Genomic DNA, 20799 nt, shown 5'->3' with positions numbered 1-20799 from the left:
CAGACTCTGATCCTAGTCCTGCAGGTAACTTTGGTTAGAGTCTTATTCTCTCTTTGAGATCACAGGCAGTATAAGAGTCTTCATGCTGTTAAAGAGTTGGAAAATTCAGGTCTGAGGTGTACTTCAAGCAAAGTTAATACAGGAAAGTTTTGTTTGGTTCTTTCTGAGTTTAGTCCTAAAATATCCTCCTTGAAAAGGCAATATCCTTACTTGCATTGCAGATTCATTTTAAATACGAGTCTTCTCTCCTTCTTTAATTCTTTACGTTCTTGAAGTTGCTTTTATTAATTTTTTCCAACTCTTTTATTTGTAGTCATTCTGTATTCACAGTGAAAGAGACATGTCAATAGATGCAGGATTTACCATGAGTCTTGGGCTTTCTCTGAGATTTTGTTTCTGAATCACAGGATCACACAGAATCAGAGAAACTTTCAGGTTCAAAAAGACCCTCAGGATCACCAAGTCCAACTGATAAGCCTACCTACAAGGTTCACCCCTAAACCATATCCCCAAGCACCACATCCAAACGACCCTTAAGCATCCAGGGTTGGCAACTCAACCACCTCCCTGGGCAGCACATTTCTGTGAAAATTTTTTCCTAATGTCCAGTCTAAACCTACCCAGTCACAGCTTGAGGCCATTCCCTCTTGTTCTATTACGTGGGAGAAGAGACCAGGACCAGCCTCTCTACAGTGTCCTCTCAGGTAGTTGTAGAGAGCAATGAGGTATCCCCTCACCCTCCTCTTTTCCAAAGTAACCAGCCCCAGCTCCTTCAGTTGCTCTTTGTAAGATTTATCTTCCAGGCACTTCACCAGCTTCGTTGCCCTCCTCTGCACTTGCTCTAGCACCTGAACAACTCCAAACTGGATACAATACTAGATGTGTGGCCTCACCAGAGATGAGATGCTGGAGACAGCATTGCTGTCATTGATGCCACTGGCTTGCTTGGACACACTGCTTGCTCACACTCAGCTGCTTGCTGAGTAGAACCCCCAGGTCCCTTTCTGCCAGACAGCTTTCCAGCCACACTTCCCCAAGCCTGTAGCTTTGCTTGGAGTTGTTGTGACCCAAGTGCAGGACCTGGAATCTGGCCTTGTTGAAGCTCATCCCATTAATGTTGGCCCATTGATCCAGTCTATCCAAGTCCCTCTGTAGAGCTTTCCTTCCATGGTGCAGATCAAAACTGCCCCCTAATTTGGTGTCATCTGCAAACTTACTGATGATAGACCCTGTCTTCAACAAGGTCATCAATAAAGATGTTAAACAGAAGTGGTCCCAACACTGAGCCCTGAGGAACACCACTTGTGACCGGCCACCACCTGAATTTAGCTCCATTGACCATCGCTCTTTGGGCCTGTTCACCCAACCAGTGCTTAATCCAGCAGTGTCTGTGCTCATGCAAGCCAGAATTTGAGTAGAACTGAGTGATTTCAGTAGGCATTTTCCATTGGAAAAAACTTCCACTACAAGGTCACAGAATCTGCAAGGAGACTGAAACACTATTCATAATGTTGCTGTTAAAGTCTCACAATATTTTTCAAAAGCACATCCAATCTTACTTCTTGAACTCTGTGATATTTTATATTTGACTGCTACTAATACCCAGAACTTCTGAAGTGTACATCACGCTCCGTATTGTGGAGAAATGTTAAGCAAACATTTGTGCCTTTGAATTGTTTTAAAGTAAAACATATTCCTCCCTACACTTTGAGGCAGGTAAAAACCCAGTGGTGTTTTTTCTATTAATCTATTTTTTTTTTTGTAACAAATACAATTATTTTTATTTTTCCCCTCATGAATATTGGGAAAACTTTATATAATTTCACTTAAAATAGAAAATGGATTTTGAGTTTTTCTAGCTTTCTGACTTAGAAACTTTGTAGATAATAGCTACTCAGAATAGCCTGTTCTGAGTTTCAAACCCATTTCACTATTCACAGGAAAGTAGGAGATATAAATGAATAGAATTCATTCTAATTCCAAAGCTCCTCAATACTTCAGACATATGCTATGGGGGTTTTCTATTACAAGCTACTGTGTGGAAGCTGTTCCTTTTCTATAGTGGATATTGAGAACTTTCACAGTTTCTAGCCTGTCTTCTGTCCTTGTTTAACAAGACTCCCTTTGATTTTGGAGCGTTTTGTTATAGTAAAAGCTGTGGGATTTGGAACGCTGACTTCAAAGGCCTCACTTTACCGGAAAAAGCACAGGATAGCTTTTAAGAACTAATTCCTAGTGATAAAACCCTTTTGTTTCTTTCTATTTATAATGCTAAATTAGTATCCAATATAATCCACTGTTAAACAGCTAAAAGCGACAATATACTCATCAGGGTACAAATTTTTAATGAGGTATAATTCGATGGGAAAAAAGCTGATGATATTTGCAAAAAGAAAAAAAGAGCCCCATGTCTGCACAGAAGTGCCTTATTAACAGCTGCACTTCCACTGAGCTTTCAGGTTTGGGGAGAAAAATACCAAGGTACAGTATTATTCTTACAAGGTAGCAACCAAAGGGTTTCTAAACCAAGAAAATGGAAAAGAGGCTACAGGAGGCGGAGAAGAACATGACAGAGCTGGTTTAGAAATAAGTTTCTTTGACTGGATTCTCAGTGTGAGATTGTTACTAAAATTTCTGTGTCACTAAAATTTGGGAGATACTTTCTTAACACTTATGGCCTAGAAGTGTAAAGGCTGAGTGGAACTTCCTACATCTGTCCTATGTCTGCTGGAATATGAGGTCAGCCGGGAGGGGGAAATATGAGGGGAAGCAGTTTTTAAGATGTGATGATGATTTTTTTCTGTGGCTGTCTTACTTTTCCAAGATTCTTTTGTCTATAAGGTAACACCTTTATATATAACAGGGTTATGTTTTGCCTCTAAGCAGCTGCTCTGTTGTCTGCAGAAATAGCCAATTCTGACTCATTTGGATCTGAATATTTGGCTTTTAGAAATAGCTAACACTAGGTTGCCAAGTGTCACTGACCTCCACTAATTAATGACTTGAACAACATTTAACACATAAACTGGAGGTGAAAAGCTCCATGTGTCATTGACATTACTCTAGAACATTCATCTGTCAGAAAAAGAGAAAAATGAACTAACATTCAAGTTTTTTTCATAGCCTCACCATTGTCTCAAATCTTCATGATGAAATTGTGACTTAAAGATCTGCTACTCCTTCCATTGCAATTGAAGTATAAGAAGTTTTCTTAAAAGACTTTTTCATATTCTGAGCTGAAGCTCTCCTTAGTCTTAATGCTTGTGCTTGCCTTTCTCACCCTTGACTTCTGTATAATTTCACAGTGCAGCTACACTCCACTGATTTTCTTAGTAGCACTAGGTTCAAGTTTTTCTGGTTTAATAAGCATCTTTTGTTCTTCACGTTCAATGACAATTTTTCTTAGTCTGCTGGCCTTTTTTTGCCTGTCTCCACCATACACATTATCTCTGTGCTAATGACCCTGAGTTAGATGTGCCTCTTTTTTCTTCTCAATATTCTTGTTCTTCTGTGTCTCAGGTTATTATATGAATGTTCATCAAAATAGATAAAATAGATAAAATCTTTCCGTGAGTAAACTGTCAGTTGTGCTGCCACCAACCCAGCTGCCAACTCTTCAAAAAATTTGTGTTTTTTTGCTTAGTGTATGCGTTTTGCCCCACCCACTTTCTAAATATTTTATATAACTATGTGCATTCCTTAAATGGAAAGAAGAAAGGTTGATTTTCTTGATTTTCCAAAGTCACCTTTCTGGTCAATTGATTTAACTAATATTTTAATTTATTTTGATTTTATTCATATTTCTGTCTCTTTGCTGTTGAACCTTTTATTTCTTCACTGGCTTTTCACTGGACAAGCTGAATAAATTGGTCATTGTTATTTTTGTGGTTTTTTTTTTTTGCTGTTAGCATTCTACTTTCTGCTTTCATCTGTCTAAAATAATCTTTATTTGCTTGCACATTTAATGGAGAAAATGTATATGTTAAAGTTCCTTCAACAGTTTCTGTCTCTGCTGCCTTGTAAGATGCCTCAGGCCAACTTTTAAATGTATTTTTTATTATTGTAAATAACAGTTATTGTCACTAGAATCTAGAATGATAGATGGGTTTTACTATTGTTAGAATCAAGCTTGCCTTCATGAAACACAGTGGCATAACTTACTGAAAAAACAAGTGAAAAGGGCAAATAGAAATTATGATAAACTAGTAGTTCTCTTCCTAATGAGACATGTATAAATACATGTACATGCATATAGAAATAAAAAGATTTCTTGTAGTCAGTACTTAGTATGACATAGACCATGTTACAGATTTCATCCTCCACCTGATCTCTGAGGTTCATCTGGTTTTGTGAGCTCATATCTGGAAGCTATAATACAGTTGTCTTTGGCATCCCAGCAACAGGATATTGTATGTTGGCTGTGCCTCTCAGAAATTATTTTAGAAAGGTTTTTAATTTGCACAAAGTCTTCTGAAGTGTCGTAACTTCTTTGACTGTCTTTAGGTGAAAGGTAAGGAGGGCTTATTGCTGGGCTACTACTTCAATCAGTGTCCCACTCAGGCACGTCTGTCTTGAACACTAAGCATGGGGCAAGATGGCTCACGTTCCGATACTGCCTCCTACTTCCATTTCCACATTTCTTAAAAACAGTTAGCAAGTGTACAGGAAAATAAACTTCTGCTTACCTATGCTCAAGGTTCAAAGCAACATTTTGTGGCACTCTGCTGCTAAAGGACTCCTTTTTTGACATTTACTTTCTTATTTAACTTGAGGGCTTGGGAAGTATGAAATTACATTGAAAAACCTTTCCCTTCCTCAAAATAAAAAGAATCCTGACATTTCTTATCTGCACCTAAGAGTTTAAAACACTGCTTGTAAAAAGATAATAATTAAAAAAATAGAAATAAAAGAAGTGTTGCTTTCAAAAGTTTTGGATCCTGCTAAAATCTGAATTGCCAAACAGCAGGAAATGCTTTAAAACTCAATGTGGTAACACAAATGTTAAATCTTAAAGGATTTGCATATAATTTATTCAGTACATTAAATGTAGTATATGTAGTATAATTTCAGAATGTGCATTAAAAATAAGTTATTAAACCTCATTCCTACCTGCTGAATGGATGGATTTGATAATGCAAGAACATTTAGTTTTACCCCTTCAGCGCAATCCTACATTCAGTTTTTAAATGTCCATAAAAGCTGTAAAAGCCTCAAAACTCTAGATTGGAACATTCAAAACTTTGAAAGTCACAGTGCAACAGTTTCAGCTTTTTGAGTAAGTTTCTGGGAGCAGGACTGAAAACCCTGTTTCCTAACATACTTGAGTTCTTAGTTACTAACTTCCAGGTTTGAAACTGCACTTTCCTATGCAAACCTATCTCTGTCAAACATAAAACAAATGGATGTTTTGTGACATTTAAAAATATTGGTAGAAGACAAAGAGGGGAATGCACAGATGGATAGTTAGATGGCATTTATGAAAGTTCAGTCTTGGGCAGAATTTTGTGTCAGTAAAGTTAGTGGCATAGCCCAATATTGAGGGTATGTGAAAGTTGCAGTGACTCTAAATTATTCTCTTTTATTCTTAGGTTTTTATTTTAATGTTATCATATTAATTCTGACAAAATTCAACAGCTATTTGCATAGCCAATGAAGTAAGATAATTAAACCTTTGCCTATCTTATGGGTTGAGAGGGACTGTACTTCTCAGGTTTTTTTCTATACTTCAGACCAGTATATTTGAAATAAAATTAAGTTGACATCAGCTCCTTGAAAGACATATAAAGCTTCATATATTACTTGGTTTAAGTATGAAATTATATATCTATCAGGGGATCTCAGTTCTTATTGAATTCCAAAGCCTGGAAAAATTCAGCATAACTTGATGTTTATTTTCAGATATTTCACACTGCTTACTTTATAAGAAACTGTAATTTTCTAACTGTAAAAGCTGTTTCTGAACAAATGAAAACACCCATCATGTTATGCCCAGGAGAACTGCCTGATACATGTTGTAATTGGAGGCAAGATACTGCAGTGACTGTTGCCGATAAGTAAGTTGTTCACACAGTGTTGGACCATCATTTCATACGATAGCCTATCCAAGATACCTTTTGTCCCTAGAAACCAGCTGTTCTTTTTTGGTGTGCCAAAATAGAAAGCTGTGTCAAAGGGAAGTCCCTTTTTAATATTTCACTCTAGTTTTTACTACAGAGGATGATTACTCTCTGAAGTTGGCTGTTTGTCAGGAGCCTATTGGCAAGATAAGCAGTTCCAACAATAATGGTTTCAAGGACAAGGCTGTGGAAATCAACGAAAATGGTTCCTCTGAAGTATGGAGAGGTATAAATCTTCCTTAAGTGGCTTTACATATTTGCTGAAAGCAAGAATGTCATTCTACCAAAGCATGCCTTAAAATTTCTGGTAGCCATCAAAACCACCACTAACTCACTGACTGCTAATGTCATGCTGATATACTCTGTGGCTGCATTTATTCTTTGCCTTTATGATCCTGACACTTTCTCTATGGCCTCTTTAAACTCAGCTTTTGGACCTAAGCTTACAAGTTCATTGACAGCTAATTAGACAGGCTGTAAGACACTCTCTCCAAACAAGTCACCATGTTTTGCTTTTTGAAGCCATTCCATTGCTAGACTGATGTGAACAATAAGGTGATATTACTCACATTTCTTGATATATATTATTATAGTTATTGCTATTATACCCCAATTCCTCAGAGTATTGTTTAAATATGTGATATAAGACATGGAAGCAAGCAGATAATGGGGGGAAAAAATAATCTTGTTAATTTTTGGCTTTGTGTAATTAAACTATCCTCTTTAGTGTTAGTTTTGCCAGTATCTAATTAGCAGAGCCATCTGCCTAAGAAGTGCTGAACCATCTGTCTGGAATACCATTCCGTTCATTTTTTGGTTCTTGACTAATTAGCTTCTTTCTCTATGAAATTCAATAGTGCATTTTGTTTCTACACTTTGAAGAAATTCTTATATAAAAAATATGTATGATTGTGTACCTGTCCACATGTATATGGACACATGTCTCTGTAGCTATAAAAGCACAGTCCATCCAGAGATATAATTGTACTCAGTTACATGTGCAGCTTCTACTGCAGATAAAAGCCATGAGGGTTTTATTGACCTGTAAATACACCTAATACAAGTCTCTTGGTAACACACTCCTAATGACCAATCTTGTAATGATTTTGTTCAAATTTCCTCCCTGCATTTCCTGATTTACTGTCATTACTTCAGGGGTTTGATTTATTCCCACCCCCCCCAACCTCTTTCTGTACTTTGTAATTTTTCTGGAAAATCATAGAATAATTTAGGTCAGAAGGGACTTCCAGATGTCTTGACTGGGAACTTAATTTGTTACTTCATGCTGGGCACGAACCTCTTGACAATTGTTTCTTAAATGAGAGGGATAGATGAACATTACTCACTGCTTCAACACTTGCCATGATTCGCTTGTAGTGTTTTCCTAAGGTAATTGAATAAATCAATTTAGATTGGGGAGTTTCTTTTGATTTCCATTGGATCTAATTTCTTTACATTATTTAGTTTGCCTGCTGAAAATACAGTAGTTAAACTTCTAAGTAAGACTCATACTGTTCATCCAGAGAAATTACAGAAGTATATTTGGCTTTTTGGAGAAAATTATTAATTTTAGTACTGTAATTTTTAACTTAACAAAGATGGGTATTTGGTCTGTGGTTTTCTTCATTTTGAACATAATAGCTTCACTATATAGCTTGAATTGGAATTTGTTTTTTCTCTGGCTGGACTTTCTCTCCTCCTACTACCCCCTGGAAATGACAAGAGGGATTTAATCTGAAGGTTTTGAAGCATTTTACAAACATGGGTGAGATAATGCTTAAAACACAGGTACAGTTATTTACAACCGAGCTTTACAAAAAGTTGCCTGCCATCAGTTTGAAACTTGAGTTCAACCGTGAAGTGTGCACCAAAGCCATGTTTCAGTTCAATGTGATTTTGTTTGAAGTCTTTGTGGAACTTTGTGATTTGTATATAATTTTTTTGTAAGAGTGACGAAAACAGTGTGTGTTCAAAAATTGAACTGTGACTTCCTCATTGCACTCTGCTAGGTCAAGTTTAAGTTGTACCTGTCAAATTCAGACTTTAGAGTTGTCTACACTGACTTTAACAGGGCTAAAAATCTCACTGCAAGCATTTTGCATGGCTTCACCAATGATTGTTACATAATTAAGATTTATTTAAGTCTACAAGAATGTAGTTTTGCTGAAGATTGGCAAATGAGAAGCAAACTTAACCAAGGCATTAAATTTATAAATGTGCTTGAAAGACCATATTGATAGTAGGATTTGTAAAAAGAAACAGAGGGATGTGTCACCTTAAACCCTGCTCCTTAATCTGTACAGCTGCATTCTTCATGGAGATGTGTAGCAGTAGCTGATGTCTTGCCTATCCTTATTTTCATTAGCACTAACATTCAAACTCTTGTTTCCTTTTTCCCCAGGGTGAACAAATTTGAGTAGCTTTAATTTGGTTCAAATAATTTTGTTGCCAGCTTATGCAGAATTATAATATTAATTAAAAATAGTACACACAATGCTGAAGGTTTTATTTTGCCTTGTGACAATTGGAGCTTCCTATTAAGAAATGTAGAAAAGATAAGATCCTAATAAGATAAACTTCAGCTGTTTTGGCCTCAATAGTGAATCAGATATCAAACATGATATGTATGCATATGATATTTTCATTGCTTATCTGATCTTCATGGAAATGTTAGCAAAAGGTATTAAGCAAGAAAGTAAGTCAGTTTAATGGAAGCAGTGGATGACAGTAACATCTTTAAGTAAACCTGATTTTGGACTTGCTTCCTGAAATAGCACAATCCATATGTGCCCATCTGGTCATTTGGAATTTAAACTTTGAAGTGTTAATCTTCTACCGACAGAAACCAGGTTTTCATTATTCTGTTGGGACATTTTGTTTTGTCTTAATGTGCTGAAGGTTCAGGACACTTGAGTTTTCCACCTGTCTTCCCTGGTGAATTACCACTAGGCTGCATTGAATATCTGAATTTCCATTTTTGGGGAAACTCCTCCAAATTTCCTGAAGATTAGAAGAAAAAAGTTAGCTATATACAGAAAAGTTTGCCTGTACCTGCTGTTTTCATTTAATCAGCATTGCTGAACTATGCTGAACCCTTAGGGAACAAAGTACAACAGTTTGAACTACTCAGCTCTCTTCAGATGCCTTTGTAATTTACTTCATTCACAGCCTGCACTCTTGTCTTCCTCAGCAATAGAACTCAGGGATATGGGAATATGAGTAAACTTGATTTCAGAGATGGTGCTTAGCTTAGCAACAGTGTGTCTGCACTTCTTTCTTGTTCAGCCCAGATTACTCCTTTGGCAGATATTGTGAGAAACAGGTTTTTCCCTGAGAGTTTGCTGTTTGGTTAGCTTGCAAACATATGTATTTTTATATAATTAGTTTATTCTGTTTGGGTTGTTCTATGTGCTGTTAACTATAGTATCCAGAAATGTTACATGATCTTTTAATCTTTAATACCTTTATTTAAGTCTATGCATTTTGTGGATTTCAAAGAAAGAGAAGAAAGCTTGTTTTCAGTTATGATGGTAGTTTTAGTGGTTTTGTGATGTGCTGGTAAAATAATGTTTAAGATTTGAGAGGTCTAGCTAAGACGTCCTAACTAAAAGAGCATTTGACTAAAACCTTACAGTCTGTGACTGCTTCCATCTCAACACTTCTTAGCTGAGGTAATACTAGGTGTGCCACTCCTATGGGCTCCACTGAGAGCCATATCTCTATATTGTTGTGTTATTTATTGTTTGATTCATTGTTAGAAGTATGGCAGTTAACAAGTTCCTTAAAGATTCGATCACTCCAGGCATGGATACCTGATTTTGCTTATATTGATGTGATTGTTTTTCTTCACCTGACCTTCTTGTCCTACATTTTGCTTGCATTATGAAGCGCTTAGAGTTCCCAACCTCTCTAGCCATGACCTGCTTGCAGAGATGCATTGTATGCATTTCTCGGATTTTATGGAAAGCTTGAAGAACTATCACATTGGCTTCTCAGTTTCCCATCTTCAAGTCTGTTGATTTCGTTTCCCAAAACTTTCAGTGCCTGATAAACCTACTTTGCTTGATTTGTGACTCTATGTAAATATTGCATTTCACAACATTCTTCTTCAAATTACTCTTCTGCTGTGGACTTGGAGTCAATTGAAAGCTGGGTATTTTGTCACTAAAATTTGATTTAGTGATAAAGATTATATCTTTAATCTTTTTGTCTTCTTGCTTCCTGCTATTCATGCTTTGCCTATTCTTCTCAGTTCAGTTTTGGTGAGAACTTTCATTCAAACATTCCTTTTAATCACCTACATTCCACTAAAACTTTCTGCTCTGACCACTTACTGGTAATTCTTCTGTTTCTCCAGGCACTTGGTTTTTCATTTTATTTTTCTTGGTTGGAGATAATATACTCAATATCAGATACTTTTATCTAATGCCATATAACTTGTAGATTCAGGGTATCCTAGTGAATTGATTAGGAGTTTATGTTGGTCATCCCAGTTATTTATACTGCGATCTTCATTATGGACATAAATTGCTTTTTGCATAAAAGAGTCAAAACAGTTTGTCTAACACATTGTTGCTTTTTAATCTCAGTATGAGATTTTTTTCATGCTGCTACATAAAATTTGTTCTAAGTGCTGGAGTCATTCATAAGTGGACTCTTCCAAAAGTTTTCAATGTATTTCCCAATATGCCATAGTTGTTCATCTGCAAAATCAAACTCTATAAATAAGAAGGTTTGGGATGGAGAAAGAGAAGTAATGGCTGTAATTTTTGTCTTTTTCTTCCCCAAAAAAGAAAAAGCTCATCTCAGGCTTGTTGAAACACAAAAAGAGTACTGCTTATTGTACTCTGAATGCATATTCTCCTTTTGATTAAATAGGCTTTCACCCTCTTATTTTTTATTAATTATAGAGTCTACTTGCTATTAATATAGTCTCCATTAAAGGACTGGTATAAAAAAATACCTAAATTTAATCTGAATGAATGGTCTTTCATTGTTTTCTGGTAGATAAAAATGAAAAAGCTGCACTTTCAATAATTAAGCAGCAGTGCTTAGCTTAGAAATCTCAATTCTTCCTGATAAAATGTATAGTGCTTTGCAGCATTTTCATCTAAAGAACACATGGATGTGCACTGTTGAGGTGAAAGAATGCAGAGTGATTTAAATGCACTGACTATAAAGCATATTCAGGCATGCAAATATGTACATGTATTGGCACATAAACATCGAGCATACAATCTGCTCCACTGAACAATGGAGTTCCTAAGTCATAGCTGTTGAATGTTAAATGTGGCAATAATTGGAGTTGACTCATGCAGTGAAACTGTAGTAATGCAGGCTAGGCATTATAGTCCTGACATAAATCTGTTGAAGCAGAGAGACAGCTCAAAAATGAGGATAAATTGCTTCTGCTTTGCAGTGTTCTATTTCACTGTTGTCTTGTATGTGTCTGCCCATTGCTCCTTTGCCCAAATGGGTGTTTCAGTGCTTCTGATCAGTGCTGCAGTAATACCTTGAGAAACTAAAATTCCTGTCTGGTGCTTGAAATAAATACTGCAAGAGCAGCAACAGGGCACATTTTCCTGATGCTCAAGATCTCTCAGTAGAACTGACCTCAGATGCTGTGGTGATGCAGCCCAACTCTGCTAGGGGAGAGAGGTTCAGCCCGTCTCTGTCTTTCTAACTGCTTATCTTAATAAGACTCACACAAATGTGGCTAAATAGTGTCAGATGTCATCGTAGTTATTTCTTCTGAAGCAGTGTGCACAAAAAGTCCTGGGGATGGGCACCTTTACTTCAGATTAGACACTGAAAAACTATCAGCAACAAAGCTACATTTCTAGGGAGAAAAAGCTTATGAGGCAATTGTGAATAGAATAACTCACAGCTAGGCATCAGTATGCCTAAAACACGTATCTGAAGCAGTGGCTTAGACAGCTCTGAGGTCTGTGTTCCCTGCATTTCTAACTAATTCCTGTTGGTTGCAGGCAGTGGAATGGCAGTGTGATGAAGCCACTAAAAGAGCCTGTTACAGTAAAGGGAAATCAAAGGTAAGCATAAGGCAGCTATTCTGTTTTAATAAAATATATATGTTAATAACAGCTGTAATTCAGTGTTTAAATCTCTACCTTTTGTGTTTTTACTGTCTCCCATTCCCAAAGGGAGATGTAGGAATAGAGTCTGATACTGATGTGTAAGAAAAATAAAAAAATAAAAAAAACAACACAGGGAGCATGAGCTGAGAGTTGCAGTGACATGATTGTTTTCTGAAGTGATTCAAGAACTTTATTTTCAAACAAGTTCCTGTTCTGATTCTGCAACATATTGTATGTAGTGGGCGGTATTCTCACTTCATTTTCGGTGCTGTAAATCATTAATAACTGTGTAATTACTTTGTAAAATCTTACTTTTTTCCCCCCTGTGTATTAGTTGCAAGTTTAGGAACATTTGTATTTCATATCCACTGGTACTATAAAGAAAACAATACAGAATTCACTAGCTTATTAGACAGGAGACTTGGTATATTTTTAATTTTCAATTAATCAATTCCTTGTCTGGCCAGCTACCACTTTTTTATTCAGCACATTAAAGCACAATGCTAAGATGGAACCTGTATGAGTGCTGTGTTCTTTGGTAGCTGTCCTAAGCTGAGGCTAGTTATCAAGTTAATTGTAAAACCTGTTAGAAATGCATGCAACTTCTATCTGTAATTACATTGCACCATCAATCCTGGGTGTTCCTGGAATGTATAGATGACAACTTCCTCCTCCAAATGGTGGAGAAACCAACAAGAAAGGGTGATATGCTGGACCTTGTTCTCACCAGTAGGGAAGGCCAATGTGAGGCTCAGGGATAACCTTGGCTGCAGTGACCATGAAGTGATGGAATTTAAGATTCTCAGAGCAACTAGGAGGATGTATTCCAAGCTTACAACCCTGGACTTCAGGTATTCAGACTTTGATCACTTCAGCAGTCTGCTGGCCAAAGCATCATGGGACAAAGTCCTGGAGGGCAGAGGGGCCCAGGACAGCTGGTCAGTGTTCAAGGATCACCTTCTCCATGTTCAGGAGCAAAGTATACCAATAAAGAGGAAGGAAGGAAAGAATGCTAAGAGACCTGCCTGGGTGAGCAAGGAGCTCCTGGACATGCTGGCACACAAAAAGAAACTCTACAAGGAGTGAAAGAAAGGACAGCTGGAATGGAGGGCATATAAGGAAGCTGCCTGAGCAGCAAGAGACCTGGTTAGAAAAGCTAAAGCTCAGTTAGAATTAAATCTAGCCAGGGAGACAAGGGGAACAGTAAAAATTTCTATAGGTTTATTAATGGTAGAAAGAAGACTAGGGAAGGTGTAGGGCCCCCTCAGAAAGGAAACAGGTGAACTGGTGACATGGAGAAGGCTGAGGTTCTCAATGACTTCTTTACTTCAGTCTTCACTGGCAAGGGCTCCAGCCATTCTCCCAGAATAACAGAAGATAATGGCAGTGACTGGAAGAAGGAACGACCCATGGTGAGTGAAGACCAGGTTCATGACCATCTGAAGAACCTGAAAGTGTTCAAGTCCATGGGACGTGATGGGATACACCCATGGGTGCTGAGGGAACTGTTGGATGAGGTTGCTGAACCGCTGTTATAGTCCAAAAGACCTGGCAGTCTGGGGAGGTCGCCACTGACTGGAAAAGGGGAAACATAACCCCATTTTCAAAAAGAGAAAGAAGGATGACCCAGGGAACTATAAGCCAGGCAGTCTCACCTCTGTGCCTGGTAAGATCATGGAGCAGATCCTCCTGGAGGCACTGCTGAGGCAGAGTAATGAAGCGGCAATTTGTTACAATCAGCACAGCTTCACTAAGGGAAAATCCTGCCTGACAAACCTGGTGGCCTTCTATAACAAGGTCACAACATTAATAGATGAAGGCCAAGCAACAGATGTCATTTACCTGGACCCAAGCAAAGTCTTTGACACTGTCCCACATGACATCCTGGTCTCCAAGCTGTTGCAGTATGGGTTTGATGGATGGACCATTTAGTGGATAAAGAACTGGCTTGATGGCTGCATGAGCAGCAAGAGACCCTCAGGGATCAGTACTGGGACCAATCTTGTTGAACATCTTTGTTGGTGCCATGGACAGTGGCACTGAGTGCACGCTCAGCAGGTTTGCTGACAACACCAAGCTGTGTGGTGCAGCAGACATGCTGGAGGGAAGGGATCCATCCAGAGGTACCTTGAAATGCTGGAGAGGTGGGCCCATGACAAACTCATGAAGTTCAACAGGATCAAGTGCAGGGTCCTGCATCTGGACTGGGGCAATTCCAAGAACCAATGTAGTCTGGGCAGTGACTGGCTTGAGGACTTGTGGGTGCTGGTGGATGAGAAGTTCAACATGAGCTACCAGTGTGCAGTTGCAGCCCAGAAAGCAAATCACATCCTAGGCTGCATCAAGAGAAGCATAGCCAGCAGGTTGAGGGAGGTGATTCTCTCTCTCTACTCCACTCTGGTGAGACCCCACCTGGAGTACTGTGTCCAGTTCTGGAGCCCCTATTACAGGAAGGATACAGATGTGCTGGAACGTGTCCAGAGAAGGGCCATGAGGATGATCAGAGGGCTGGAGCACCTCTTGTATGAGGACAGATTGAGAGAGTTGGGGCTGTCCAGTCTGGAGAAGAGAAGGCTCTGAGGAGACCTTATTGTGGCCTTCCAGTATCTAAAGGGGGTCTACAAGAAAGCTGGTGAGGGACTTTTTAGGGTATCAGGTAGTGCTAGGACTGGGGGGAGTGGAGCAAAACTAGAAATGGATAGATTGGTTGTTAGGAAGAAGTTCTTCACCATGAGGGTGGTGAGCCAGTGGAACAGGTTGCCTAGGGAGGTGGTGGTAGCCCCATCTCTGGAGGTTTTTAAAGCAGGCTGGATGTGTCTCTGAGCAACTTGCTCTAGTGTGAGGGGTCCCTGCCCATGGCAGGGGGTTGGAACTAAATGATCCTTCAGGTCCCTTCCAACCCTGACAATTCTATGATTCTATGATATTCTTTAATGATTCTATGATGTTCTTTAATGATTAAATTTAATGGGCTCCCCAATTCAAGAGAGACAGGGGTCTGATGGAGAGAATCCCATGGAGAGCCAGGAGGATGATTAGGGGACTTGAGCATCTCCACTATGAAGACAGACTGAGAGTCTGGTGGCTGTTCAGTATTGAGATGAAAAAACTTAGTGCAGATCTGATCAATGCTGATAAATATCTGAGGGGTGGGTGTCAAGTGGATGGGACCAAACTCTTTTTAATGGTGCACAGTAATAAGACAAGGAACAATGGATTCAAACTTGAACACAGAAGGTTTCATCTCAACACAAGGAGAAATTTCTTTGCAGTGAGGGTGATGGAGCACTGGAACAGGCTGCCCAGAGAGGTTGTGGAGTCTCCTTCTCTGGATGCATTCCTTCTCTGGAGAATTTCAAAACCTGCTTGTATGCGTTTCTGTGCAGAGTGCCCTAGGTGATCCTGCTTTTGGCAGGGGGGTTGGACTCAATGATCTCTGGAGGTCCCTTCCAACCTCTAACATTCTGTGATTCTGTATAATAGAGTTTGAGCTATAGCTATAGAGAAGCATACTTGTTTTCAGTCCCACATTCAGCAGGACATGTCAACATACATTACTGCTGTGTAAAATGTAAAAAAAACACCAATCTTCATAAATGTGGTCCAAATGCTTCTAGCATCTAGTAGAGGATGAGTCTGTTCTGCATAGTCACCTAATCACTGTCCTTTTGATGTCTCCTTTTAGCAATTAATTAACAGTTTGTGGTTTTTTTTTTTTTATCAAATGCTGGAAAATAATGTTTCTGTGTACCCTTGGCCTTTACATTTCTGTTTGATATTAAAGAGGAAGAATGGTCTCACTTCAGAAGCAGGCCCATGTTACACTGTAAGGAGAGAAAAAGACATAATTACCTGGAAAAAGTAATAAAATGTAATAAATGTGTGGTGTAAAGCTTCATGCAGAAAGATGATTGTTTTTATGGAGGAACATCTTTCACTGTAGAAATGAGTTTACAGTACTTGGAAAGGGCATTAAAAATGGTGTCACCTTGTCCTTCTGTTTTCCCTTTCTTTACATCCCACTATGGGAAGCATGTATTAAAGAGTTACTGGTCAGTCACCATTTAGGTGCAGGATTTGCTAAGTATATAGAAGGTGTTAATAGCTAGAGAAGACAGATGGGTTAGGTATTACCTGAAAAGGCCTGAAAGCTTCATGTAGGAATTGCTGGAGAATGCAGAGATACTGACAACCTACCCTGGAATGACAACTGTGTTTTTGAACTTTTCATGCCTCTTTTGCTTTCACTGGTGTGATCAAGGTTAAAATCAACGGATAAATTTAAGGTCAGAGAAAGGATTGCTTAATTATGTTTGTCTTTTATTGCCTTATGTTTGCAACTAAACCAAGGTCACTATACTCTGTGTATAAGGACTTATGCATACAGATAACTTTATCTGTGATGTGGTCCTCTTCCTAGTCAAACCACAAAAGCCTTCCCTTGAAAAAAAATGAGAATTACCAGACCAGGAAGAATTCAATCTAGTGCTGCAGTGAGTTGTTCCTCTTCATAGGAAACCCGCTGGAAGACACAATTCCAGCTACTGTTATCAGAAAGCCTGCTTCCTTGTATAAATAGATCCAGCTCAAACTGGAGAGTTGCTGGGGGTAGCATTTCTATAACATTTTTAAGGACAACTTCATAGTTCAAGACAGACACATGTGACTGTAGGGAAGGGACAGAAAAAAATTGAGATAAGGTATGCAAGGCCAGTGCAGAGTATAGTGAAGGAGAAATAAGGATTACAAGGGTGGCTGTAGGTAAAGTATTCATTCAAATCCTATTCTTTCTTGAAGCTCTGGCACTCACAGAGTAGCATGGGAGCATTGAGTTTAATGGCAAAACTAAAAGTCAGTCTGCTGATGGAACGCCTCAAACCCAGAAGCCAGCTCTGAACCCTGAAGCAACTCTAGTAGTTTTGAGATAATGGTCAGTTAAACATAACTCTTTTTTTGTTGTTTTTATTGAGAAAGAATCTGCATAGAGTTTTTGCTTCTATCAGTTAGCAGCAGCAGTTACTCTGAAGTTTATGCTTTAGTAGCCAATGAGGAAAAGAGCTGAAAGGGAAAATATATAGGGACATCTGTCACATCTGACAGTGTAATGCACACTTGACTTTTGAAGGCTAATGTTCATTACTGAGTCTTCAGACATTTTTCCACTAATTTAAACTGTTGCTTAAAATAACTAGTGGCTCCAATAGCAAGGCAGACAAATTTATGTCCTTGTGGTCAGCATGCATTAGCATTTAGAAGTCTAAAACACCACACATGGTTAAGTGAATACATTTGGCTTTTTAGACTGGCACTTGTGGCAGGGACTGTTATGAAGGATAAATGTGATGAAAATACAATAAACCAAAGAGAGGTTTTTGAAAAAAGGTAGGTAACTGAAATAAGTCTGATCCCTTGCTTATTTAAGATTCTAGTAGCTTCATCTGAACTTCAATACAAGCATTAAAAAAAATAAACACAAGTGTGTTTAACTCGCTGGCCTGTATAAAAAACATTGCTGCACACAGATAGCCATAAGCAGCTAGATTGTCCTTAAACTGTCAAGTTGGTCTTAAACTTAAGTGATAACCTAGATTGCCTGCCTGCTGAATTGTTTCCAATGGTTGTATTTTGTTTCAGATATGCTGGAAGAAAAATACAAAATACTTGCTAAATGAATTTCTGGTTTTCAGAAATACTTTTATAGGAGAACAGGAAAGAATATGGCATAGAGGTCAAGACAAAATGGGGGAAAAGCTGTCCACCAAGACTGCCACCACCGTGCAAATTAAAAACAAATAAAATTGTTTTGAAGTCCTTTGCATTCACCAATGTCACTTCTGTAACGCATTTCTCTTTTTCTCACATGTAAAAATTGAACCAGCTGAGCTTGACTCCAGAGCTAGAAAAGTGATTCTGAAGAATTCAATGACTAAATAATGGAGTCCTTTTACAATATGTTTTTGAGTGGTGATTGTTTTATTCATGACTTTATTTTTTTTGCTGTTGTTGTTGCTGTTATTCAGTTTCTTTTGTTACTGTGAGTTTGTCATACAGAGAAAATAGCCCATTGAAAAAGCTATTCTTTCAGTTTTCATTTTGTTGTATTATATACCCCAAAAAAATTGTTGTGAGATATCTTATTTGCCCTTTTGCAGTATGGATTTTTGTGAACTTGGCACAGAACTTGGGAACAGTAAAGAGGAGAATCTTGTGAATCCTAGGAATGTGAGACTTAAAAAAACCCCTACATTATTTTTTAACAAAAGGAGTGGGTGATAAGTGTGCAAATAATTTGGCAGTGGTGCTATTTCAGGGACCTCTGGAATATGAAGAGGAGAGGTTGGATGGGTTGTAATGTCAGTACCCACTTACTTTTCCTACACTTACATTCCATGGCTTGCTGCAAAGGGCACGGTGGAAACAGCTCAAACAATAAATTACTATGTCAAATACCACAGTTAGATAAGATAATGTGCTATTCTTGTTTTGTATGAAAAAAGGTATAGATAATAAATTCTGAGAGTTTTAAAGTATTTTGCTCATTTTGCTTTGCAGTCTTTCTTTCTGCCTCTTCAATTTATTCAGGATTGCATTTCTTGTCTTCCAGGATGAGTCTGTTTTCAAGACAAATGAGCAATACATTTAATATAATTGTAAGCCACATAAGGAGGCTTCTGCACCATTACCATTACATGGATTTACTTACATGATTCCACTTAATATGTATTAGAATTGTATAACTCTGTTTTCCCAGGGTTGTTTTTCATTTGGTTGGTTGGTTTGGGTCTTTTTATGCATTACACGACACAGTCTTGTGAAGGAGTGCTAACAAGCATTCAAATGAAAGGTTATAGGAAACTCTTTTTTCCAAGCATATTGTTGAGCTTGTCTATTTTATTAGATAGGGACAGTGAATTTTAGAGGAGCGGTGTCTAAATCTTTCCTACATACAGTTTTGGGATATTTGTATTATTGCAGAAAAAGGCTTTCTGGATGAATGAACAGTAGAAATTGCTGTTGGTTTATAGCTTCTGAAGTGAGAGAAATGAACCTCATAAGGCATTCACACATCATAATGGGGTAAAAACCAGATAAAATTATTTTTTCAGGGGTGAGCATCTATGTATTGAGGTAATGAAATTTCTGGAGAAACTTCAAATTAACAGAAACATGGATGCTTCTAATAAAACATTATGAAACTAGTAGTGACAAATCTGGATCTGAATATCTCGAGAATTTCATTTGTACTGATTTCAAGATACTTGTGTTACTGACAAATTATTCCTTTTCTTGTTTTCCTCCCAAATTCTTTTTTGGCCTGATCTGTCTTCAGGAACAGCATCCAATCTGTTGAAACAGTATTGTATTATTTAAGTCATCATCTATCATTTCAGAGTCTAGCTATACCTTTGCAATATACACTTTATTGTTATCCTACTAAGAACTTCTTACAAAGACTGACAAATGCATATATTGTAGTTAGGAAATCTATGTGTATCAAGATTGCTAATACATCAGCTGTGCTCAAGACTTGCTCCCCTAAATTTTTTGTGTGTGGACACATAGCCATGGAAAGCAAATTGTAATTAGTATCCCCTATCCTTTGAAGCATCACTGAATATAGTCTTTTCTGCATGGCAGGAGGAATGCCAGAACTACATTCGAGTGCTTCTTGTTGGAGGCAACCATCTCTTCACCTGTGGAACTAATGCATTCACTCCTATCTGCACCAATCGGACGGTACGAGTTACACATTTCATCCCACCAGTTTATGTCTCTTCTGAGACAGCAGACTAAAAGGCAGAGCATTCTGTGATTGAACACAGGTTATTTGCATATTGGTGGGTGAGCTGCTATGTAAAAGACTGATTTGGCCAGTGGCATGCCAAAGAGAAGAATTAAGTGATGATCTCTTTCTTTGCAGTCTTTTCCTCAGCTGTGGGAGAGAACACAGCTGTGAGCCACATGCCAGTTTTCATGAACCTTAGCTGTTTCTGAGAATTCTACCACTCTATCAAGTTTGGTTGGTGTGAAGTGGTTTAGTTATAAAATGTAGTTGGGTAGCTGCATACTGTGTACGAGAAGATTAGAGTATCTGTGTTAGTGATTTCTGACTAACCAGAATGAGAAATCTTGGTTAAAAATATAATCTGTCATTCTGTTTCTGAAAAAAACTACCAAACCCAACAGCACAGTTGTAATTCATATGTATCAAAGAAAGAGTGTCCATTAAAGATCAATAGTATTAATGAAAATCAAAATGTCAGCTGTTTGGGCTAAGCTGGCTGTTTATTTCAAGAGCAGAGGGCCATTTGAAGACAAAGAATATCTGTATCACCAAAACCACCTTAGCATATTTATTGTATTTAAACCTATTATACCTATATTTTGGAATAACATATTAGCATCATACTGTGGTTTATGGCTGAAAGTAGTAGGGCTGCTAAATAAGCAAGAGAGTTTGACTAAACCAGAAAGCTTCTTATTTAATCTTATTTTTCATGTGAGATTCTTTCCAAGAACACAAAAAGAAAACACGTAGGTTTTTTTGTTAATTGTCTGACCATTTTCTATGGTGAATACCTTAGTTG

At 38.0% G+C, this 20799-nt stretch overlaps 1 protein-coding gene across 1 annotated transcript in view; it reads left to right on the top strand.

Annotated features, from left to right (window-relative positions):
- SEMA5A (semaphorin 5A) overlaps positions 1-20799 on the top strand; it is a 213407-nt gene that overhangs the window by 68845 nt on the left and 123763 nt on the right. Inside the window, exons 5-6 of the mRNA XM_009899419.2 lie at positions 12104-12166; positions 19850-19948. Coding sequence (XP_009897721.1) covers positions 12104-12166; positions 19850-19948 — 162 coding nt within the window. The remainder of the gene's footprint in view (positions 1-12103; positions 12167-19849; positions 19949-20799) is intronic.

This window comes from Dryobates pubescens, chromosome 9, assembly GCF_014839835.1.
Source record: "Dryobates pubescens isolate bDryPub1 chromosome 9, bDryPub1.pri, whole genome shotgun sequence".
Lineage (NCBI taxonomy): Eukaryota > Metazoa > Chordata > Aves > Piciformes > Picidae > Dryobates > Dryobates pubescens.
The sequence above is the reverse complement of the archived record's forward strand: the minus strand, read 5'-3'. Positions and strand labels throughout refer to the sequence as shown.